Source organism: Notamacropus eugenii, chromosome 2 (genome assembly GCF_028372415.1).
Source record: "Notamacropus eugenii isolate mMacEug1 chromosome 2, mMacEug1.pri_v2, whole genome shotgun sequence".
Classification (NCBI taxonomy): Eukaryota; Metazoa; Chordata; class Mammalia; order Diprotodontia; family Macropodidae; genus Notamacropus; species Notamacropus eugenii.
In genome coordinates, this window is record NC_092873.1 from 83,893,522 (window position 1) to 83,911,419 (window position 17,898).

At 44.0% G+C, this 17,898-nt stretch overlaps 1 protein-coding gene across 4 annotated transcripts in view; it reads right to left on the reverse strand.

Moving 5' to 3' along the window:
* The window catches only part of GABBR1 (gamma-aminobutyric acid type B receptor subunit 1), a 44,522-nt gene that overhangs the window by 13,720 nt on the left and 12,904 nt on the right, over positions 1-17,898 (reverse strand). For 2 of the 4 annotated variants that reach the window (XM_072641516.1, XM_072641517.1), the window contains exons 2-11: positions 13,496-13,571; positions 12,881-13,084; positions 11,574-11,759; positions 10,402-10,422; positions 8,828-9,000; positions 5,515-5,649; positions 4,797-4,967; positions 3,110-3,211; positions 2,795-2,860; positions 2,227-2,418 (exon numbers count right to left, since the gene is read on the reverse strand). In XM_072641516.1, coding sequence (XP_072497617.1) covers positions 2,227-2,418; positions 2,795-2,860; positions 3,110-3,211; positions 4,797-4,967; positions 5,515-5,649; positions 8,828-9,000; positions 10,402-10,422; positions 11,574-11,759; positions 12,881-13,084; positions 13,496-13,571 — 1,326 coding nt within the window. Of the gene's footprint in view, positions 1-2,226; positions 2,419-2,794; positions 2,861-3,109; positions 3,212-4,796; positions 4,968-5,514; positions 5,650-8,827; positions 9,001-10,401; positions 10,423-11,573; positions 11,760-12,880; positions 13,085-13,495; positions 14,033-14,173; positions 14,541-17,898 lie in introns of those variants that run through there. The other 2 variants (XM_072641518.1, XM_072641519.1) reach the window with 2 other exon arrangements.

The window sequence follows — 17,898 nt, forward strand, 5'->3', positions numbered from 1 at the left end:
AAACCAGCTACTGGGCCTGATAGAATTCACAGTCCCTCCCAGAACCGCTTTTAGGTCTAAGAGAATTCTCAGTACCTCCCAGAATTTGCTTCCTACCATTATTTCTGAATGTAAGTCCCTCTGGACCTGGTGTTCCTTACATTTCACAGGATAGTCACTCTGGGTCCCTGCCAAAAGGCCCTTTCCTACATTACTTGGAAGATATTTTCTCCTTAGGATTCAAGCCATCTTACATTGACTTGCCCTCATTTTTCAGCCCTATTCAGTATGCCTAAAGCCTACTCACTAGGAAGTTAAGGCCAATTCCACCCTTTGATAAAACTAAATAACTTTAGTCCTTATTCTAAGCAAGTAACCAAGACTAGTCTTACGATTAGCATTGTGGCCTTGAAGGTGAATGTCATCTTTCTCTAGAACCTATCTACATGATACCAGTTCCCTCAAACAACCAAAAACAAATTCCCTGTCACTTCCTATTTCAAAGTCTGAGCAATCCTTTTTTTGAGAGGCCTCTTAAATTCCTGTTTCCTAGCTGAGAGGACTTGTAGTTGGCAGTTCATTTGCAGAGCAGGGATGACTGACAGGTCCTGAACTCAGTGAATGAAAAAGCCTTTCCTGGTTCAGTTGACTGATTCTATCCACTTTCCCCAAACTCCCTCTGGTGATTCATTTTTCAAGTCTCTCCATCTGAGGATTAGAAGCTTTCCAAATTCAAGCATTATTCTGAGGGGAAGAGGGGAAAAGAGAAAGAATTGGGGACAGCTGTGTATGTTCATTCATTTCTTGATGGAATTATTTTTTTGTAACTAAGTGACTCTCAGAGTGACTTTTGGAGTTAGAAGACCTTGCCTGTGTCACTTATTACCTATGCAACCTTGAGCAAGTCTCTTCCTCTCTCAAGATCTCAATGAAAGGATTGGACTTTGATAGATTTGGTTCTTCTCAACAACACAATGATCTAAGACAACTTCAAAACACTCATGACAGAAAAAGATATCTACATCCAGAGAAAGAACTATGGAATCTCAATGCAGATGGAAGCATACTTTCTCTTTGTTTTCTTTCTTGTGTTTTTTTCCCTTTCGTTTAGATTCTTCTTTCACAACATGACTAATGTGGAAATATGTTTAATATGATTGTACATATTTAGCCTATATCAAATTGCATGCCATCTTGGGGAGGGGGTAGAATAGAGAGGGGAAAAAATTTAGAACTCAAAATCTTATAAAACTGAATGCTGAAAACTAGAAAAAAAGAAATATTTTTTTTAAAAATGAAAGGCTTGGACTAGTTGACCCCTGAGTTCCCTTCCAATTCTAAATATATGAACTAACATCCCTTCCTCTAAATATCATCCTTCAAGGCTTAAGCCAATCTTATTCCCTCAGTGAAGCCTTCTCCAACTTCTTCCATCCATATCAGTTCTCCCCCTTCTCTGAACTCCCATAGCTTTAGCTGTAACATTCATGTTGGCACTTTCATATTGCCATGAATTGTTACCATAAATGTTTTATACAGTTCACTGTGTTTCTCCAAATTGGCTATTCCTAAAGGGCCTCAGCCTTCTAAGCTCTCAGTAAATGTTGACTGAATCAATATACATAAGAATATACAAAACAGATAAATCATATGGTTTTTGCTTCACAAAAAAACAAACAAACAAAAAAACCCTATTCACTAACTAACTCCCTTAGTTCTTTTAAGTATTTATTTACAAACTGTTAACTACTTAACATAAAAATTTAAGGAAAGCTTGAGAAACTAGGCTGAGTATCAATCAGAAAAAAGAATAAAAAGGATAAAACATCTAAGTAATCTAATTTTCCCTGAGAAAATAAAATCTGATTTACATCCAGCTTTTCAGGAACACAATGAGTACCAAGCAAGGTACAGTTGCACATCCAAAGAACTAAGTTATTAACTCCACTGCCCTCCCTTTACATGTTTCTAACTTCTCTTCATCTCCATGGTGACAGTCACCCCCCCCACCTTCACTAGCACACTGAGCATACTGAGAACTTGATTCCCTACCCCCACCCATCTCCAGAGCAACCACAAACAGAGGCAGACCCTACAGTAAGTACCATTCAAGCATATTCAGAATAGGAAAGTGGCCACATTCCCCAACCCTGACTCCTGAGTTCTAATTACCCCAACATTCTCTTAGTTATAACCCCTTACACACTTGACATACCTACTAACTATCCAACCCCAAACACTTCTCACCATGTTAGAAATACCACGAGTATTCTCTGGGTTTAGCATAACGATCTCTGTGGTGACATGTCCCTCTACTGCTTCTGCCATCTCCTGCTCGGTGCAGTTGATGGCTGGATCTGGGGTCCTGAACCAGTTATCAGCATACCACCCAATGAGGAACCAGACATACTTCTTTCCAAAGAGACGCTCTTTGTAAACCTGAGTATAAAGGAGAGGGACGGCTAAGATTGGCTCTAACTCCAGACCATCCTCTTGAGAATAAGAGAAAAAAGGAGAGGCAAAACATGACATGTACAAGTTTCAGGGGTAGAAAGAACAGGGAAAGCCCACAAATTCCCCCTCAGAGGTCTTTCCTTGATGCCCTCTACTAATTCACAGGACCCCATAGGAAACTGAGATAGAATGCTATGGTATTTGAAGAAAGTAATGGCAGAAAAACTAGATGTGACCACCAGGTACAAAGTCATGTTATCATAATAATGCTTGCACAGAAGAGTACAAAAATGATAACATGAGAAACCGAGGCTTGATGTGTCCTCCCTGCCCACCCTCCCTCTTCAGAGTTCAGCTCCACCTCACAGAAAACTTTACGAGCTTCAGTTTCATAGAAAAGTCCCACGATGATGCGAGCATCCTGGCGCTGCAGAAGAAAAGAGAGGCAGAGATCCTGAAAGACATCTGTGAATCTCCCAAAGTCCCTAACACAGCAATCCACATTGATCGATATTAACTAAATTAGTGAGATGAACCATTCTCTTTCAGTACCAGGACCGAGAGTTCTTGTTGCCCAGGCTGACTTTCCTCACTACCCCCAAAATCAACTTTTGTCATCTTCACCAATCCCTAGGATTCAGGCTATCCCAGACCCTTATTTATTCTTCCATGGTACCTTAAGGTTCTTGACTGGCACAGCTGGATCAGAAAAGAAGCTCTGGCGAAAAGTAATCTCAATTCCTGCTTCCTTCACACGTTCCTCTAGATCATCCAGAGTCTGATAAGAGGGAAATAAACAATTGGAAAAAATATGGAGTACACTTTGAATAATGACAAAAAGTATTAACTTGGGACTTGTATATCCAATACATGTTCTCAGAATAGTCTCTTTTGCCCTAAGGCAGAGCCATATGAGATAGGTAAGGGAAAAGATTGTGAATAGAAGGGAATGGCATTCATTCATACAGAGTATCTATGTATAGGGTTGTGTTCAGGGCTGTTTCCCCATTTACCTACTCCCTTCTTTAGTTATATCCTTGATGAAAATCAATGGAAAGAAAAGAAAGCAGATAGAAAAACAAATTCAACACACACACACACACACACACACACACACACACACACACACACACACACACACAATTCAAAGAAAGAATGTATTTGTCTCCTAAGTTATTCATGGCAGAAGCCATGAGGTCTCAGTACTAGGCTCAAATTCTAGATGAGGTTTGAGGAGGTAATTAGTTTAGAACTGACCAATACTCCCACTGGTCAGCTAACTACAAAGTTATCCTGATACCATAATATCTTGTGCCCTCTGTAGAATCTGTAAGTTTTTCTACTACCCTTTAAGAAGGTAAATAAACCTTCCTAAACTAATTATGCTTAGGAATGAGAATGATAGAACTGGGAAGGATATTAAATACTGAATCTAGGAGCATCCTTATGTGGTAGAAAGGACTGGGGGCTGGGGGTGGGGGGCATCAATAAGAATAGAGATTGCCAGTGGAACCTTTAGGACAAAATTGATCAGATTTTTAAATCAGTAGAGTGTAGAATAGGACCTCCATTGACTAGAATTCATTGGGAAGGCCATAAAAGTTAGTGGAGACCCAAGTAGGGTTTCCATTATAGGGCATGATATAGATAGATAATTAGTGGACAGGGAGAAACAAGTGTAAAGATGGACAAGAAAATCAGAGTTGTATCCAGAGTAACAGAAAGCAAACAAAGAAGTAGGAGAGTGGACACAAGTCCAAAAGAGTAAGGTCAGAGAGATAAATTCAGACTAATAATGTCTCTCTCTCTCAGGTGTAGAGCTATGTATTTCTTTCTCCACTCCCCCTCCAGTCTCTATCCTTCAATTACTTCTCTCAACATTTCTATTGTCAGTGCCCTTCTCTATGTATCTATTTCACCAAATGTATATGATCTTCTGTGCATCTTTATCTACCTGTCTCCTTTGCGTTCACTCCTCTCCCCTTTACTTTCACAATCACACACACCTGACTCTCCTTTCTGACTCTAACTATTTGCACTTTTGTCTCTGTGTTCCTCTCTTATCTTTGAGTGTGGGATGAACCTCCAAAAGATTTGAACAATTCTTTATCTTCTGATCCACAAAGGGAGAGCATCAAAAGAATGACAGAACCCTTAGATTGGAAAGTTCAGCTATTACACCTAAGAAATGATTTCTCTTTTTATGAACTTAATACAGTGCTTGGCACAGAGTATATGCTTGATAAAATGCTTGTCCATTCTTCATTTAAAATAGAGAAATTACTCCCATTATATTCCTCCCCAATGTTGTTTAGATTCGCCCCCCCCCCCCACCTCTGAACCCCAGGCTCCACCTCCCTCACCGAAGTGAAGACCTCAGTGGTCTGCTGAATTGTGGCAATCTTCTTCCAACCCCACTTTTCAAAGAGCTTCACCCGGGTAGGATTATGGAGGGTGGCTGATGGATGTGTTCGAAAGAAAGTAGGAAAACGTTGCCGGTTTGAGAGGGCTGGTGAACTTGAACCATAAGAAAGCTGAAAGAGATGAGTGTGGTGCAATAAGACATATTCAACATGGAATAATCCAGGCTATTAAGGGTTATTGGAAATCAACTGATTCCCTCTCCTTTTCTCCCTTCTCACTACTCATACAGATATAGGATTTCTTCTACACCAAGACAGTCCTATGGAAAGAGATACCATCGAGTCCACTAGTCTAGTGGACTCTAGTCTCTAGTCTCTAGCATTCCTAGAGAAGTTTCATATTCACCTCAAAATCTGAAAGTTTTTCCTCAGATCTAACTAAATCATCTTGCTAGAGAAACTAACTGAACCCTCAAATTGTCATATTTCAAGCAACTATAATTGTCTGACCATTCCTGGGATGCCAGTCAGAGTGGGAGATTTGTAGATTTGATCGTCAGTAGTCTCTGAACCTGGGGAATTTTCCCCATGATGTTCTCAAAAATAGCAGGATCTTAAGCATTCATTCCCACAGTCAAAGAGTATGGCCCCCCTACCTCCCAACTAAACCACCCCAAAAGGTTGAATTTCCCACATAAATACCCACACCCTAGCTCACCACAATGAGGTTCCACATCCTGGCAGCCTCTGCTACAAGGGTGGAGACAGAGCTGCAGCCTGGCAAGAGGATGATCTTGATAGGATCATTGTAAAGCAGCTCATAGAGGTACTTGGTGGCTTGTCCAGGATCACACTGCATAGGAAGGGTAGGAAATTAGGGAGCAATCGTACTTCAGACACCTCTCTCCTTCATTCCCATTGTCTTTCAGTTTAAGACACTATTATCCCCTATTCCTGCTCTGAGATTCCTCCCTTCATTATTACCCTTCTTTCCCTCTTCCTTCTCCAGATGTACTTGCCTATCATTCATTTTCTTCCTTTTTCTATCAAATAGCATCCTTTCATGTTATTTTTTCCCTCCCCTTAACCAGGACACTATTTTCTCTTTCGTCCCTTTCTGCTAATTCCCAGACACTCTCCCTCCCCCTTCCTCAGGCCGTGATGTCTCAAGGTTTATCCACGAATAGAAAGGAATGAATAAGAATATAAATAAAATCCCCATAATCCCCTACCTCACTTTAAATTTCCTCTTCCTCACTTCGTATTTTTCCCTTATCTCTTTTCAGGACTGGTAAGAGATAAGAGAAAAGTACAGCAGAAGAGAAACCATGGGGATCTCAGCTATCCATCCCCTCCTACTGTGTCCTGACATTTTGAGTGGTACTTTAGAAAAGAGAAACAATTGAGGTGTGGGGGAGAATCAGGGGTCTAATAAGGAACAAGAGGACAAGAAATAGGAAGGGAGTACAGAAAAGAAGGGAAAGATACTTTGAGGTTTGGGAGAGGAAATTGGCAGTAGATAAGTGATAGAAGAGAAGAGGAGATAAAAGGAGGAGGGTGAATAAAGAGAAAGAAGGGGGGTTAAAGGGAGCAAGTATGAGCCACAGGTCTCAGTCCATGTTCTCTTCACACTGAAGCCTGACCTTTGAAAGGCTGCAGAAACCCAGTAGGGGAGCAGGGGCACAAGGGAGATAGACAGGAAACACAAGGGGCCTGGAGATGGTGAAATGTAGGGGCAGGTAGAAAGGAAATAAAAATGACCCCCTGGAGATACCTCCTTCCCCACTAAGGTTTGACATTTGGGCCACTGTAGGAAATCAGGGAGAACTACAGCGGGGTTAACACAAAGTGAAGAAACAACATTCAATTGAAACTTGACACCCCACCCCCACCCCCTATGAAGGTCAATTCTCAACAATATTCTGATGGGCTTTCCTTATTATCCCATCATTTTCTAGAATCTTCTTTCAGACTATTTACTCTTATGGGTCCCCTTCTCCCAGACAGCCATCACTTATCCCAATTCTTTTCCTTGCCTCTCCCTAGTGCCAAATTCTCAACCCCCTCAAAATTCCTCTAATTTTCTGCCCCAGGTAAAAGTTGTCATGAGCAATAAACTATGTTTCAATGAAACAGTACATATTAAAGTCCCTTTTTAAAACAAAGCACTATATAACATTACTGTTCTCTGTGAATGAGGTGCTACTTTCTCTCTCTCTCTCTCTCTCTCTCTCTCTCTCTTTCTCTCTCTCCCTCACTTTTCATCTTTCTCTTCATCTTTTCCTACACTTCCTTTCTCTCTTCCACACCTATTTGTCAGGGGAGTATGTATTTGGCTCATTATGGGCTAACAGACTCATATATTACCACTACTCCCCTCCCCCATAGTCTACCTCTCCTCTCTGTTGCAGTGAATCTGGATTTGTAGTCAGGGAAAATATTTTTCTTTCTCCCCTTCCCCCTACCTTCCACTTCTATTTTTTCCTCCAGCTCCAGCTCCTATGTCCCCCCATCTGCTCCCCCTATACCTCCAGGGAATCACCTGGTATGGTGGATGAATTTGAGCTCATGCTCAGGTGTCCCTCATTTCCCTGTGATCTCGTCTCAGAAGTGATCTTCTTGTATTCTATCCCTCACCATTATTCTTTCCTGTTTCCAGTCATCTCCCTTTCTCTTCCAAATAAGATTCCTTTGCATCTCATACTCAGCATGACCTCTTAAATGAAATCCCCCTTCCTTTTTACCTATCCTCCAATTCTCCCTGTACTTTTTTACTTCTCTTGTATTCATTTGCTCTTCCCTTGTATCCTGGGGTTATCTGTTCTTCTCAGGGGTTAGTCAAGGGCCATAGTTGGTTTTGCCATTCTTCTACTGCCCCTACCTTGGCACTTCACCTCACTCAGGTTGCCCTGAAGACTCATACCTGTGGGTTTACTTTCCTGCCCTGAAGAATCAGCATAAGGTCAGAGTCACATAGGATATCACTAAGGTAATCCATCCCTTGAACACCATTTTACTCCTCTACCCCATACTTTTTCATACACCTCCAATACTCTCCTTTGTATCTGGGGTTACCTGTCATGAAGTATGTCTGGTTGACTAGAATGTCCCTGAATTTCTCCCCAAATCTTTATTCTCAATATCACATGCTCCACATTGCTGGGGAATGGGCAATTGTTTCTCTCCTTAGAGGATAAACTTGTGCCCCAGTCCCTAGCTCTCTTCAAACACCTTTTCTCTCAACCACTACCTTACTGCTAAGAAAAATAATCATGATCTCATCCCTCATAATGACCAAGGTTTCTTCTCATTCCTGTACCCTGCCTTCACCCCTCCCTTGACCCTCACTCACTTATATAGGGGATATCTTGGAATGGAGGGTAATGAGTTTGAACCTAGATCCTGCTCTGCAACTACTTCCATTCCTACATCCCCACACCCATTCTTCTTACCCCTCCCTCCATAACCCTATTTCTCTATATTTCTTCCCTGAGACCCCTGGGGTCTATCTTGCTGCCACTGAGCTTCTGGCTCAGAATGTCCCTGGATATCCCCCCACTCCAATCCTGTTCTAAATGGTCCTAAGACTTATTCTCCCTTGTACCTTATTTCTTCTTATAGCCTAAATCACCCCAACCCCCACCTCAGGCTCCTACATCATAACAATTACCTTGATATTGTGTAAGCTCAGCTTGTACCCCGAAACTATTTCCCTCTCCAAATCTCTCTCCCCCTCCCCCTCCTTCATATACCATTTCCTCTAATGCCCCCACACTCCCTGCATGAGAAAATTCAGATTATTTTGTTAGGTAGATTCCTTGGACCCCCTAGCCTCTCAAGATGATCCTAAGTCTCTCTCTACCCTCCGGTCCTCCCAAACTCCATACCCCCACATGGAAGAGGGGGCTGGGCTCTGCCTCGTGATTCTAGGCTCAGCTTAAATCCCAGGTATATACATGTATCTCCCTGGCCTGAGCAGTGCCCCCAGCCCAAACGCCACTGTCCCCTACACCCACATCCTGGGGGGCTACCTTGCTGTCGTGGTGGATGAGCTTGAGCTCGTAGTCGGGTAGGATGTCCCTGCGGCTGTTCACGTCCTCCAGCGCCATCTCCACCGCCGGCTGGCAGGCCTGGCCCCCGGGCCAGCCCCCGCTCATGGGGAACAGCGCCCCGATATAGACGGCGCGCCGGCCTGAGGAGGGGGCTGAGGGGGCCCGGGGGTGCGGGTGAGGGTGCGGGAGCCCGGGCCGCGGGGGAGAGTGAGGGGCCCACACCAGGGGCACCCCCACCACCAGCACCATCCCCACCAGCAGCGGCCAACCCACCCTAAGAGAGGGAGACCCCGGGCCCATGACCAGCGGAGGGGGCTGTTTGGGAGAAGGAGTGAGGAGCCTCAGGGAAAACACTTTTTAGGGGGGGCTGCGGAGGGGGGATCGGGACTGAGGAGACGCCTCCATCCCGAATTTGGGGAAAAGAGAGGGGGAGAGGTGACTCAGGGTTTGGTCTCCCTAAGCCCCCGCCGCACCCGTTGTCGTTGCCGAGAACTCTCCTATAGCCGACTGACTGAGAGAGGGAAGGAGGAGGAAGCTATGGGGAGGGGGGAGGAAGGGGCAAGAGGCGGGGAGGGGGCGGGCTCTGACGTCACGGGCGGCGGCGCGGCCGCAGGGGGCGCAAGGGGCGGCGATTGAAAGGGAGGATGCGGGGCGGGAAAGGGAAGGAGAGCTCTGTGGTCCAGAAGGAAGCTAGGAGCTGCAGCTTGCTGAGAGGGGAGAGGGGCGAACGAAGGCGGGGAGACAAGTGAGGGAGGGGAGCACGTGAGAGAAGGTGAGGAAGGGACGTGGTGGGGCGCTAGAAGTGGGGGAGGGAAGGTGGATGGACCTCGGGGTGGGGGTGAGGGACAGGAAGGGGGGATGGGTGAAGAGTTGAAGAGAATGAGAAAGCGAAGAAAGACGTAGAGGAGGAGAGTGGAGTGGGAGGCTAGGAATGGGGAAGGGTTTTGGGAGGAGATTAATGAATGGAAAGGAAAATTTGGAATAGAGAAAGGGGTTAGGGAAAGGATATTGGAGCAGTTGGAAGGTTAAGAAGTGATGGGGGAGTTTGCGGGGCAAAGAAATGGGGCATTGGGGAAAGGAACAGTTGAAGGAAAGTGATGGATAGGTTATATGGGACCTTTGGCAGTACGATTTAGGATTAGTGGTATAGATTGATAAAGACAGGGTTGAGAAAGACTGAGGCAGGAGTCACTTGGGTTAGGAGAGCACTTCAGTGAGGGTAAGGGCAAAGTTTGGGTAAAAGGAAGAGGTCGTTAAGAAAATGAATGCAGGGATGAAAGCTATAATAGCATCCTGTCCTCCTGCTGGTATCCTGACATTCAGCTGAATAGGATCAGGGAGAAGTTAAGGGGAGGCAGGGAATCTGGAAGTAGGGAATGGGACAGTGGAATGGGAGTGGACACCACAGCCCAAAGGAAGAACTGGTAGAGGCAATAGGAATAAGGTAGAGCAAGAGGGGGCTAAGAGAGCAGAACTAAGGAAGGGGCCTCACAGTCTAGGGCAGAGAAAGGGAAGGTAGTACATTAAATGGAATATAGGTTTTCTGGTCTCACCTGTGTATGTGGTTCTCTTCACTGGCAGCAGGAAAGACGAGGATGCAGAGAAGAGTTATCACTGATGCCCAGCTTTCCCCGGCCCGATCCCCATCACCCCCCCACACCTTTCCAAGTCGAGCACTTGGGAGAGCAGAACGCCTGAGTTTCTGGGAGGGGAGGGTGTCTGGGGATAAGAGCAAGTTGCAGCTGGAAGTCAGAGCTTGTATTTTCTCAGTAGTAGAGCAGAATTTGGGGGAGGAGAGTCAAAAGCTAAAGTTGAGATTGCTGAGTATCAAGGAATAATGGGTATCATGGAGACTTAGGGTCCAATAAGGAGAGCCAGGGGTTGAAGGGTAAGACCAGGATCTTGAGGGGGGAAAAGCAATCTACAAGGTTAGAGAATCTGGGACAAAGAAATAGGATGCCTGAGTACTGGGAACCAAAGATTTAGGAACAGGCTTCCCTAGGGTGGAGTAAAGGCTCAATAGAATGGGGGAAAAATGTGTATGGGGTGGGGATGGGGTTGGGGCAGGGGAAATGATGGAGAACCAAACACCAGAATCTCTAAGAAAGAGGCTAGGGGAGGAGACCTAAGGACTGAAAAGCCTGAGTTGATAAAATAAGCTTATTATAAAATCCCTGTCCTTCTAGGTTGGCTCCCAAATGTTATATTCCCTTTTCCCAACTCTCCTCCCAACCGGAATTCTCCCTCCTAAATATTTGAATCATTTTCTTTAAGTAAAACCTGAATATTTCAGGGAGGGGTAGAGGAAATTTGGTGGCTAAAATAAGAAGATGGGGTCCAGAAAGCAGGGGGGAAGAGCTTAAAGTATAAAGAGAAGCTCATAAAACAGTAAGATTATGGAGAAAACAATGGAGTATTTGTAAGAGTAAGATGAGGCACACTGAGCAAGAGGGAAAAGTTCAGGGTTAAAGATGAGGAGTAAAGAAAAAGCAAAAGAGTAAAGCCCAGAGGTGGACAAAGTAAGAGAAGCAAAGTTGTAATTAAAGGAGTGGAGGCTGGGTTATAGGAAGAGGGGATAGAATGTTATTTCAGCCTCTTCCCCCACCCCATTCATTCTTCCTAACATCTGTATCCTGTTCCCTATCCATTCCCACCCAACCCTACTTAGGACCTATCCCCTAAAAATTGTTGTCATTAAATATGCCCAAATGCTTGTTCCCCTCACCCTGGCAGGAGGGCTTCGGGGTGTCCCACTGTCCCCGGGCACAGATGCTTCGGGAACTGCCCACTAGATGGAAACCAGGGTCACATCTGAAATCCACCCAGGCACCATCCAGGGCTGGACGATTCCCTCCCCTGAGGAAAGCTGTCCCATTATCCAGTGTCAGATAAGACTTGGAACAGGTACGTACTGTAAAAAAAAAAAAATGGGAAGAGGAAAAGAGAGAGATGCAAGTATACACAATATACATATATATGTATACATACACATACATATAGTGAGTTCTGTCTTTTGATGCATATAATCACATGTATCTCCTTTGATATATGTATCAAAGAAGAAAACTTTTTCATTTCAATGTGCAAGAAAGAAGTTGGATTGGGGATATGGAGGCATGGACAGAATGATTTGCAAGTAAGCGGGGAGAAGGAAAGGACAAGAGTCCAACATAGGAAGGAACCTGAGATCTGTAGGCACACCAGAGAGAGGCCCTTTCTAAATGTTCATTTACTAAACAAGCATTTAGCTAGCTATTACGTGTGGTGATGATAACAGGAAAAATAAGACATGTTCTCACTCTTAAGAAGTTTAGTTGATTATAATAGTTAAAACTCAGCTGTGCATATTAATTAAATACTTATTAAATTCTAGATAATGCAATAATAATTTCTCTTTTTTATAAGTAGTAGAGATATCTCTTCCAAAGGTTACTTAATCTAATATTAAAATCAAGTTCATAGGATCATAGCTTTAGAGCTGGAAGGAACCTTAGGGGTCATCTACCCAATGCCCTCATTTTACACATAAGGAAACTAATGAATAATCAGCTTAAGAGAATTGCCCTAAATAACACAGTTATCAAGTGGCAGAGCCAGGATTTGAACCCAAGTCCTCTAACTCCTGAACCAGTACTCTTTCTACTGCACTATGATGCAGTAAACATATGTGACTATATTGGGAGATGCGAGTAGACAAAAGTGTGATGGGGTGGTGTGGATAAATCATGGATTTATGAATTTATTTTTGTAAGGTACCACCAATAATAATCAAAGTGAAATAACAAAAATTCAATTAACCATAATCATAATGGACTATAGGGAGATTATGAAAGAATGCCATAGGCTGATGACTTCATTATATCCCTAACAGTACATAGTACAGCTCTATAAATATTTATTTTTATAGTATTCAAAGTCCTTACTTGCAGGGTTGCAATGCCAATGAGTTTGGGGAGAGTAGAGTGTGAGGGGGAAGGAGAGGATTTCTTAAGGAAAAGGAAGGGTAAAAGGCGCCATTGCAAGTTTACTCACCACACCGGCTTGGCATGTCCATATCTGTCCAAGAACCATTGGAGAGACATTTTCGAACCTTGGGACCCACAACCTCACGATCCCCCCGGCACACATACTCAATCTCATAGTCAACGGGCAGGAAGTTGATTGCCCGAACCTGATCTCTGGTCAGGCCCCTGTAGCGAATCCCCCCTTCCCAAGGTGGGTGTATGATTTGGCAGCCTGTCAGAGGTGTAGGGGAAAGGGAAAAGGTAGTCAGTTTTAAGGAAACGTGATGTAAGAAAGCAAGGATCAATGGGAAATGTCACGAGGGAATAAAGGGGAGGGATGGGAGTGGTGTTAAAGGTTAGGAAGAGAGGCCAGAGGGAAGATAGGAACAGAAAGACTCAGACTATGATTCGAGAGGATTACAAGAAGCCAATAGGATCAGGGAAAGAATTGGGAGTTGTTCAAGTAGGGTGGGGAAAGGAAATGGAGTATAGTAAGAAGGAAAGGATAAAATGGGTTGTCCGAGTTAAGTTAAAATGAAGGGAGAAATAAGCTGGATTGAGGTAGTGAATGTAAGAGCATGGAAACAGGAAAATGCAAGTGGGAGTGGTCAGGTATTTGGAGAGATTTTAGAGAAAGGTGCACCTTCTGAGGTTGTGTTGGAGTTCTGGGCCCCATCAGAACCCAAGGGAAGAAGGAGATGCAGTAGCAGCAGCAGCATCTGGATAAGAGACACCGGGTTAGGACAGAATTGAACCTCAATGGAAGCGGACCGGACGGGGTGCGGCTCTGTCTTTCATTCCCCTCCTCGGTCCTACAGTGTTTTCCAGGCTGCTGCTTGATTCAGCATCGGGACGTGTGGACAGCGCCCCGTGGAGGAGGCAGAGGCGGAGCACCGCGCCAAGTCGGGATGAGGGGGAGGAGAAGAGAGATTATGTCCCCTCCCTCTTCCTCCTTTCCTAGGTACCCCACATCCTTCTGGGACTCTATCTTAACAGCATCACCCCCGTACCCCCTCGTCCCCCTCTTCGGGAGCCCATTTTCCACTCTCATCTACTATACGGCATCTCCCACCTCCCCTTTTCCATCTTTCTCCTCGGTACCATTTGTCCCCTACCTCATTTTTCACCTTTCTTCTAGCCTCTTATTACCCGCTTCCTACCCTATCCCCCCCCAGCCTTTCCGTATTTCCTTCCATTCCTGCTCCCCTTCCCCATTCCTCTTTTCCTATTTCCTTTCCCCTTCTCCATCCCCTCCCATGTCCTTTCCTCTCTTCCATCTCTCTTCCCTGCCCTCCTCCCTCCAGGCCCTTGGCTCTCTTACCTCGGCGCTTTGGCCCAGCTCACCCGGCTCTTTCCCTGGCCCAGCTCCCCGCCTCTCCCCGGGCCTCAGGGCCCCAGGCCGGGCCGCTCCTCCCTCCCCCCCACTCCTTTCTCCTCCTCCTCCTCTTTTCCCTCCTGCCTCCAGTACACAGCGCTGGGCCGAGCAGGGGTCTTTTCCCTCCTCTCCCTCTCTTCTGCCCAACCCCCCAGTCTTTCCTTTTCCCGGGCAGCGGCTGTAGCGGGCGCCCGGAGCCGGGAAGAGAGTAGGCGGCGCCGGGGACCCGGGAACCTCCGGGCGGAGGGAAGAGGGAGGGTGGAACGGAGGACAGGGAGGGGGACAGGGGAGAGGGCGCCGCCCACAACCGGAGCCCCGGGTACCGCCCCGGATCCCGGCCTCGCCCTGGACCGCCCACCGTGATGGAAGAGAGAGGTGGGGAGAGGGAGGCAGAAACGGACTTGTGACTCGAGCCGAAAAATGGGGGGAAATATTCGAAAACAGGGAATAAGACAGAGAAACCAAGCTCAAGCCAGAGAAGAAAATTAGGCTGAGGGATTGGGAAAAGAGGCTAATGACTAGGGCTGAAAGCAGGGAGTACGGGAAAGAAGGAGAGATGGAGACATACAAATAGAAGTCAGGTTGGTCTGAAGGACATTGAGCCTAGGAGTAGAATAAGGGAATGGGGTATGAAGGATGGAGATTGTACGAGTGAAGGAAATGGGATGAGGAGTTAAAGAAGAGATCAAGAAAAGTAGACTGGGAAAGGAGAGATGCCAGCGGAAAAGACAGAAAGGTGTACGAACAGATAGATATAGGAAAAGGTAGCACAGGGATGGATGGACAAGTACCAGATTTGGAGTCAGAAAGTCTGGGGTTCAAATATTGCCTTCCAGTTCTGATGTTCCATGACACATACACAGGGCAGGAGACTGAAAGAGATTCAGCACTTGAAGCAAAGATAAGGGAGAGGTGGGAGAAATGGGTAAACATTTTGAGATAAATAGCAACAGAATAAGTCAAAAGAGATTGCAAGTTCCATGTGAATAGGGACCATGTCTTATACTTCTTTTTTAGGTAGCGCCAACAGTCTAAAAGAGTTGTGTACAAAGTAAAACTGAACCAATGTTTGATTACTGAATGAAAACTGGAGAAAGAAGTCAAGAAAAATTCACCCAAAATGCATTTATTAAGCATCAATTGTGTTCAAAGCACTGTGCAAATCTCTGAGATCATTAGAAAGTTTAGGTAAAGCATAGTCCCTGCCCTAGGAGAGTTTATAATCTAGTTAGGAAGAGAAGAAAACAATACACAAATAATTATACATACAATGTGTCTTGTCTTATGTCATAATAGAAGTGAAAAAATGCTATGAGATCTGATTTTTACAAATTGGAACACCAGAGAACAATTCATGGAACTTCAAGAAAGTGCCAAATAATAAAAGAATACCAGATTTGGGTTCAAATTATTGTTTACTTGTTGATTACTTATATATCCTCAGGCAAATAAATAACCTCTCTGGCCTTCAGTGTTCTCATCTCTAAAATGAAGGTTTGGATGAGGAACCTCTAAGCTTTCAGCTCTAAATCGACGATCGTTTAAGGCAAGCGTTAAAGAATAGGAAGAGGGAGGGAGGAAGAGAATTTGGAACTCAACAGGCAAAGATAATAAGGGAGACCATTCCAGTATGAAGCAATAACATGAGTGAAGGCATAAAAGTGGAAAGGAAACAGAATTTGACTAAAACATTGTATGTGTGTCAGGGAATAATATTGGATAGATCTGGAAAGGTATGATGGTGCAGAACAATAGAAAATCTTGAATGATATTTAATAGGGCTTAAAGTTTAAGCTTCAAGTATGTGGGATCTCCTTAGTAGGAGAATGAAGGATTTTGAGCAGAGGAGATATAACACCTGGGGTACTTTCATGTGTAGAAATCCAGAAAAGATATCCTAAGTTCCAGGCACTCTAAGAATCAGTATCCTCTCCAAACCATAGTTCATGACTCCTCATTAATGTTTTTTACTTGTTTTAAGTCAACCAGGAAGAAGAAAGTACAAACAAAATGACATTTGGTGAAGTAGTATTGAAAAGAACAAGACAAATGAATACATGAAATACAGACTCTCATAAGTTATCATACTACCAGTGAGCAAACATGCAGAAAACGCATAACCAAAAAAATATGCATGGAGGATATGTATGTGTGTGCATATATATATAAAGATATACACACAGAGACATATATACATATATGCATATATAAATATACATATATGTGGAACATGTGTCTGGGGCAATTTGTATCTTCAAATGCTGCATGACTCCTAATGTTATCTAGTGATTTCATCAAACTGAATATCTCTGCTGGTTTTGTGATGACCAATCTGCTATCCTCTAATATTAGTTGGGCTTCAGTCCTCCAGAGCTGTTTGTTGAGTTTTGTGTTCCCAGCTACTAAGATGCAGTGGCTAGGTCACTAGTTCACAAGAACACTTTACAAATCTTTTAATTAAGATATGCTGAGGGGGTTTGTTCAGTCATTTTTCATTCATGTCCAACTCTTTGTGACCCCAAAGATACTGGAGTGGTTTCCCATTTCCTTCTCCAGCTCATTTTTACAGATGAGGAAACTGAAGCAAACAAGGTTCAGGGTGTTGCCCAGGGTCAAATAGCTCGTAAGTATCTGAGGCCAGATTTAAACCCAGGTCATCCTGACTTCAGAGCAGACTCTCTATCCACTGCACCACCAAACTGCCCCAATTAGAGTAGGCAGAAATTCCTTGTACATTTGTGTGATAGGCAGCAGTTAATGGGGTACAGCCTCAAGACCTCAGGTGTGAAACCATCTTGAAAAGAATATAGGAATCACTCTGTCTGCTACTCAGGAACTACTCAGACCTGATTGAAGGACCATACAATCCACCTCCATCCAGACTTACTCAGTGTACCTTTGTAGATAATGAAGGCCAAGAGGGGCCATGTTTATCGTGTATTGGTGTACTTCAATTAAAAACAAAACAGCTTGATTAGAATATTTTGGTTCTAAATGCTGCATTTTCAGTAGGTTAGATTAAATTTAAACTAGAACATAAAGCTATAAGCTACCATATTTACCTAAGGACAACTAAGACCTACAGAATGACCTGAAGCTAAGATTATTCATTCTTTTTATTCATTTGTGTCCTGTGTTGATTCCAAGTCTGTGGTCCCAAATAACATGCTGACTGAAGATTAAATTCCTTTATCCCTGATTGGAATCTTCTGTTCCCATAACTTATTTCAGGGATGTTAGTAAAAAAAAAACTGCTACAGGAGTTGTATAGAGGTTAGGGCAATAAAATCTACTATCACACAATCTTATTTGATTTGCAAGGAAATGAGGGCTGGGAAATATTTATTGTATACATACATATTCACAAACATTACTTTTATGCTATTTTCTAGCAAATGCAAAAACCAGTTGTCTCACTATGCATAAGAAAGATGTGAAGAGGATGGCTTGCAGAGGAAAGAGAATAAACACATAAAAAATGAAAGACTTACAAGGATTTTGTAATAACCTAGGATGGTGCCAGGTTGGTAGTGGAAAAAGAAGTGAGGACCATGAGTGCAAGAAACATTGTGAGTGTAGTGTCGGCAGAAATTAGTAGCTGGATGTTGGGATGAAAGAAAACCAAGACAAAAAAACCTTAAGGTTTGGGACATGAAAGATTACAAAAGAGT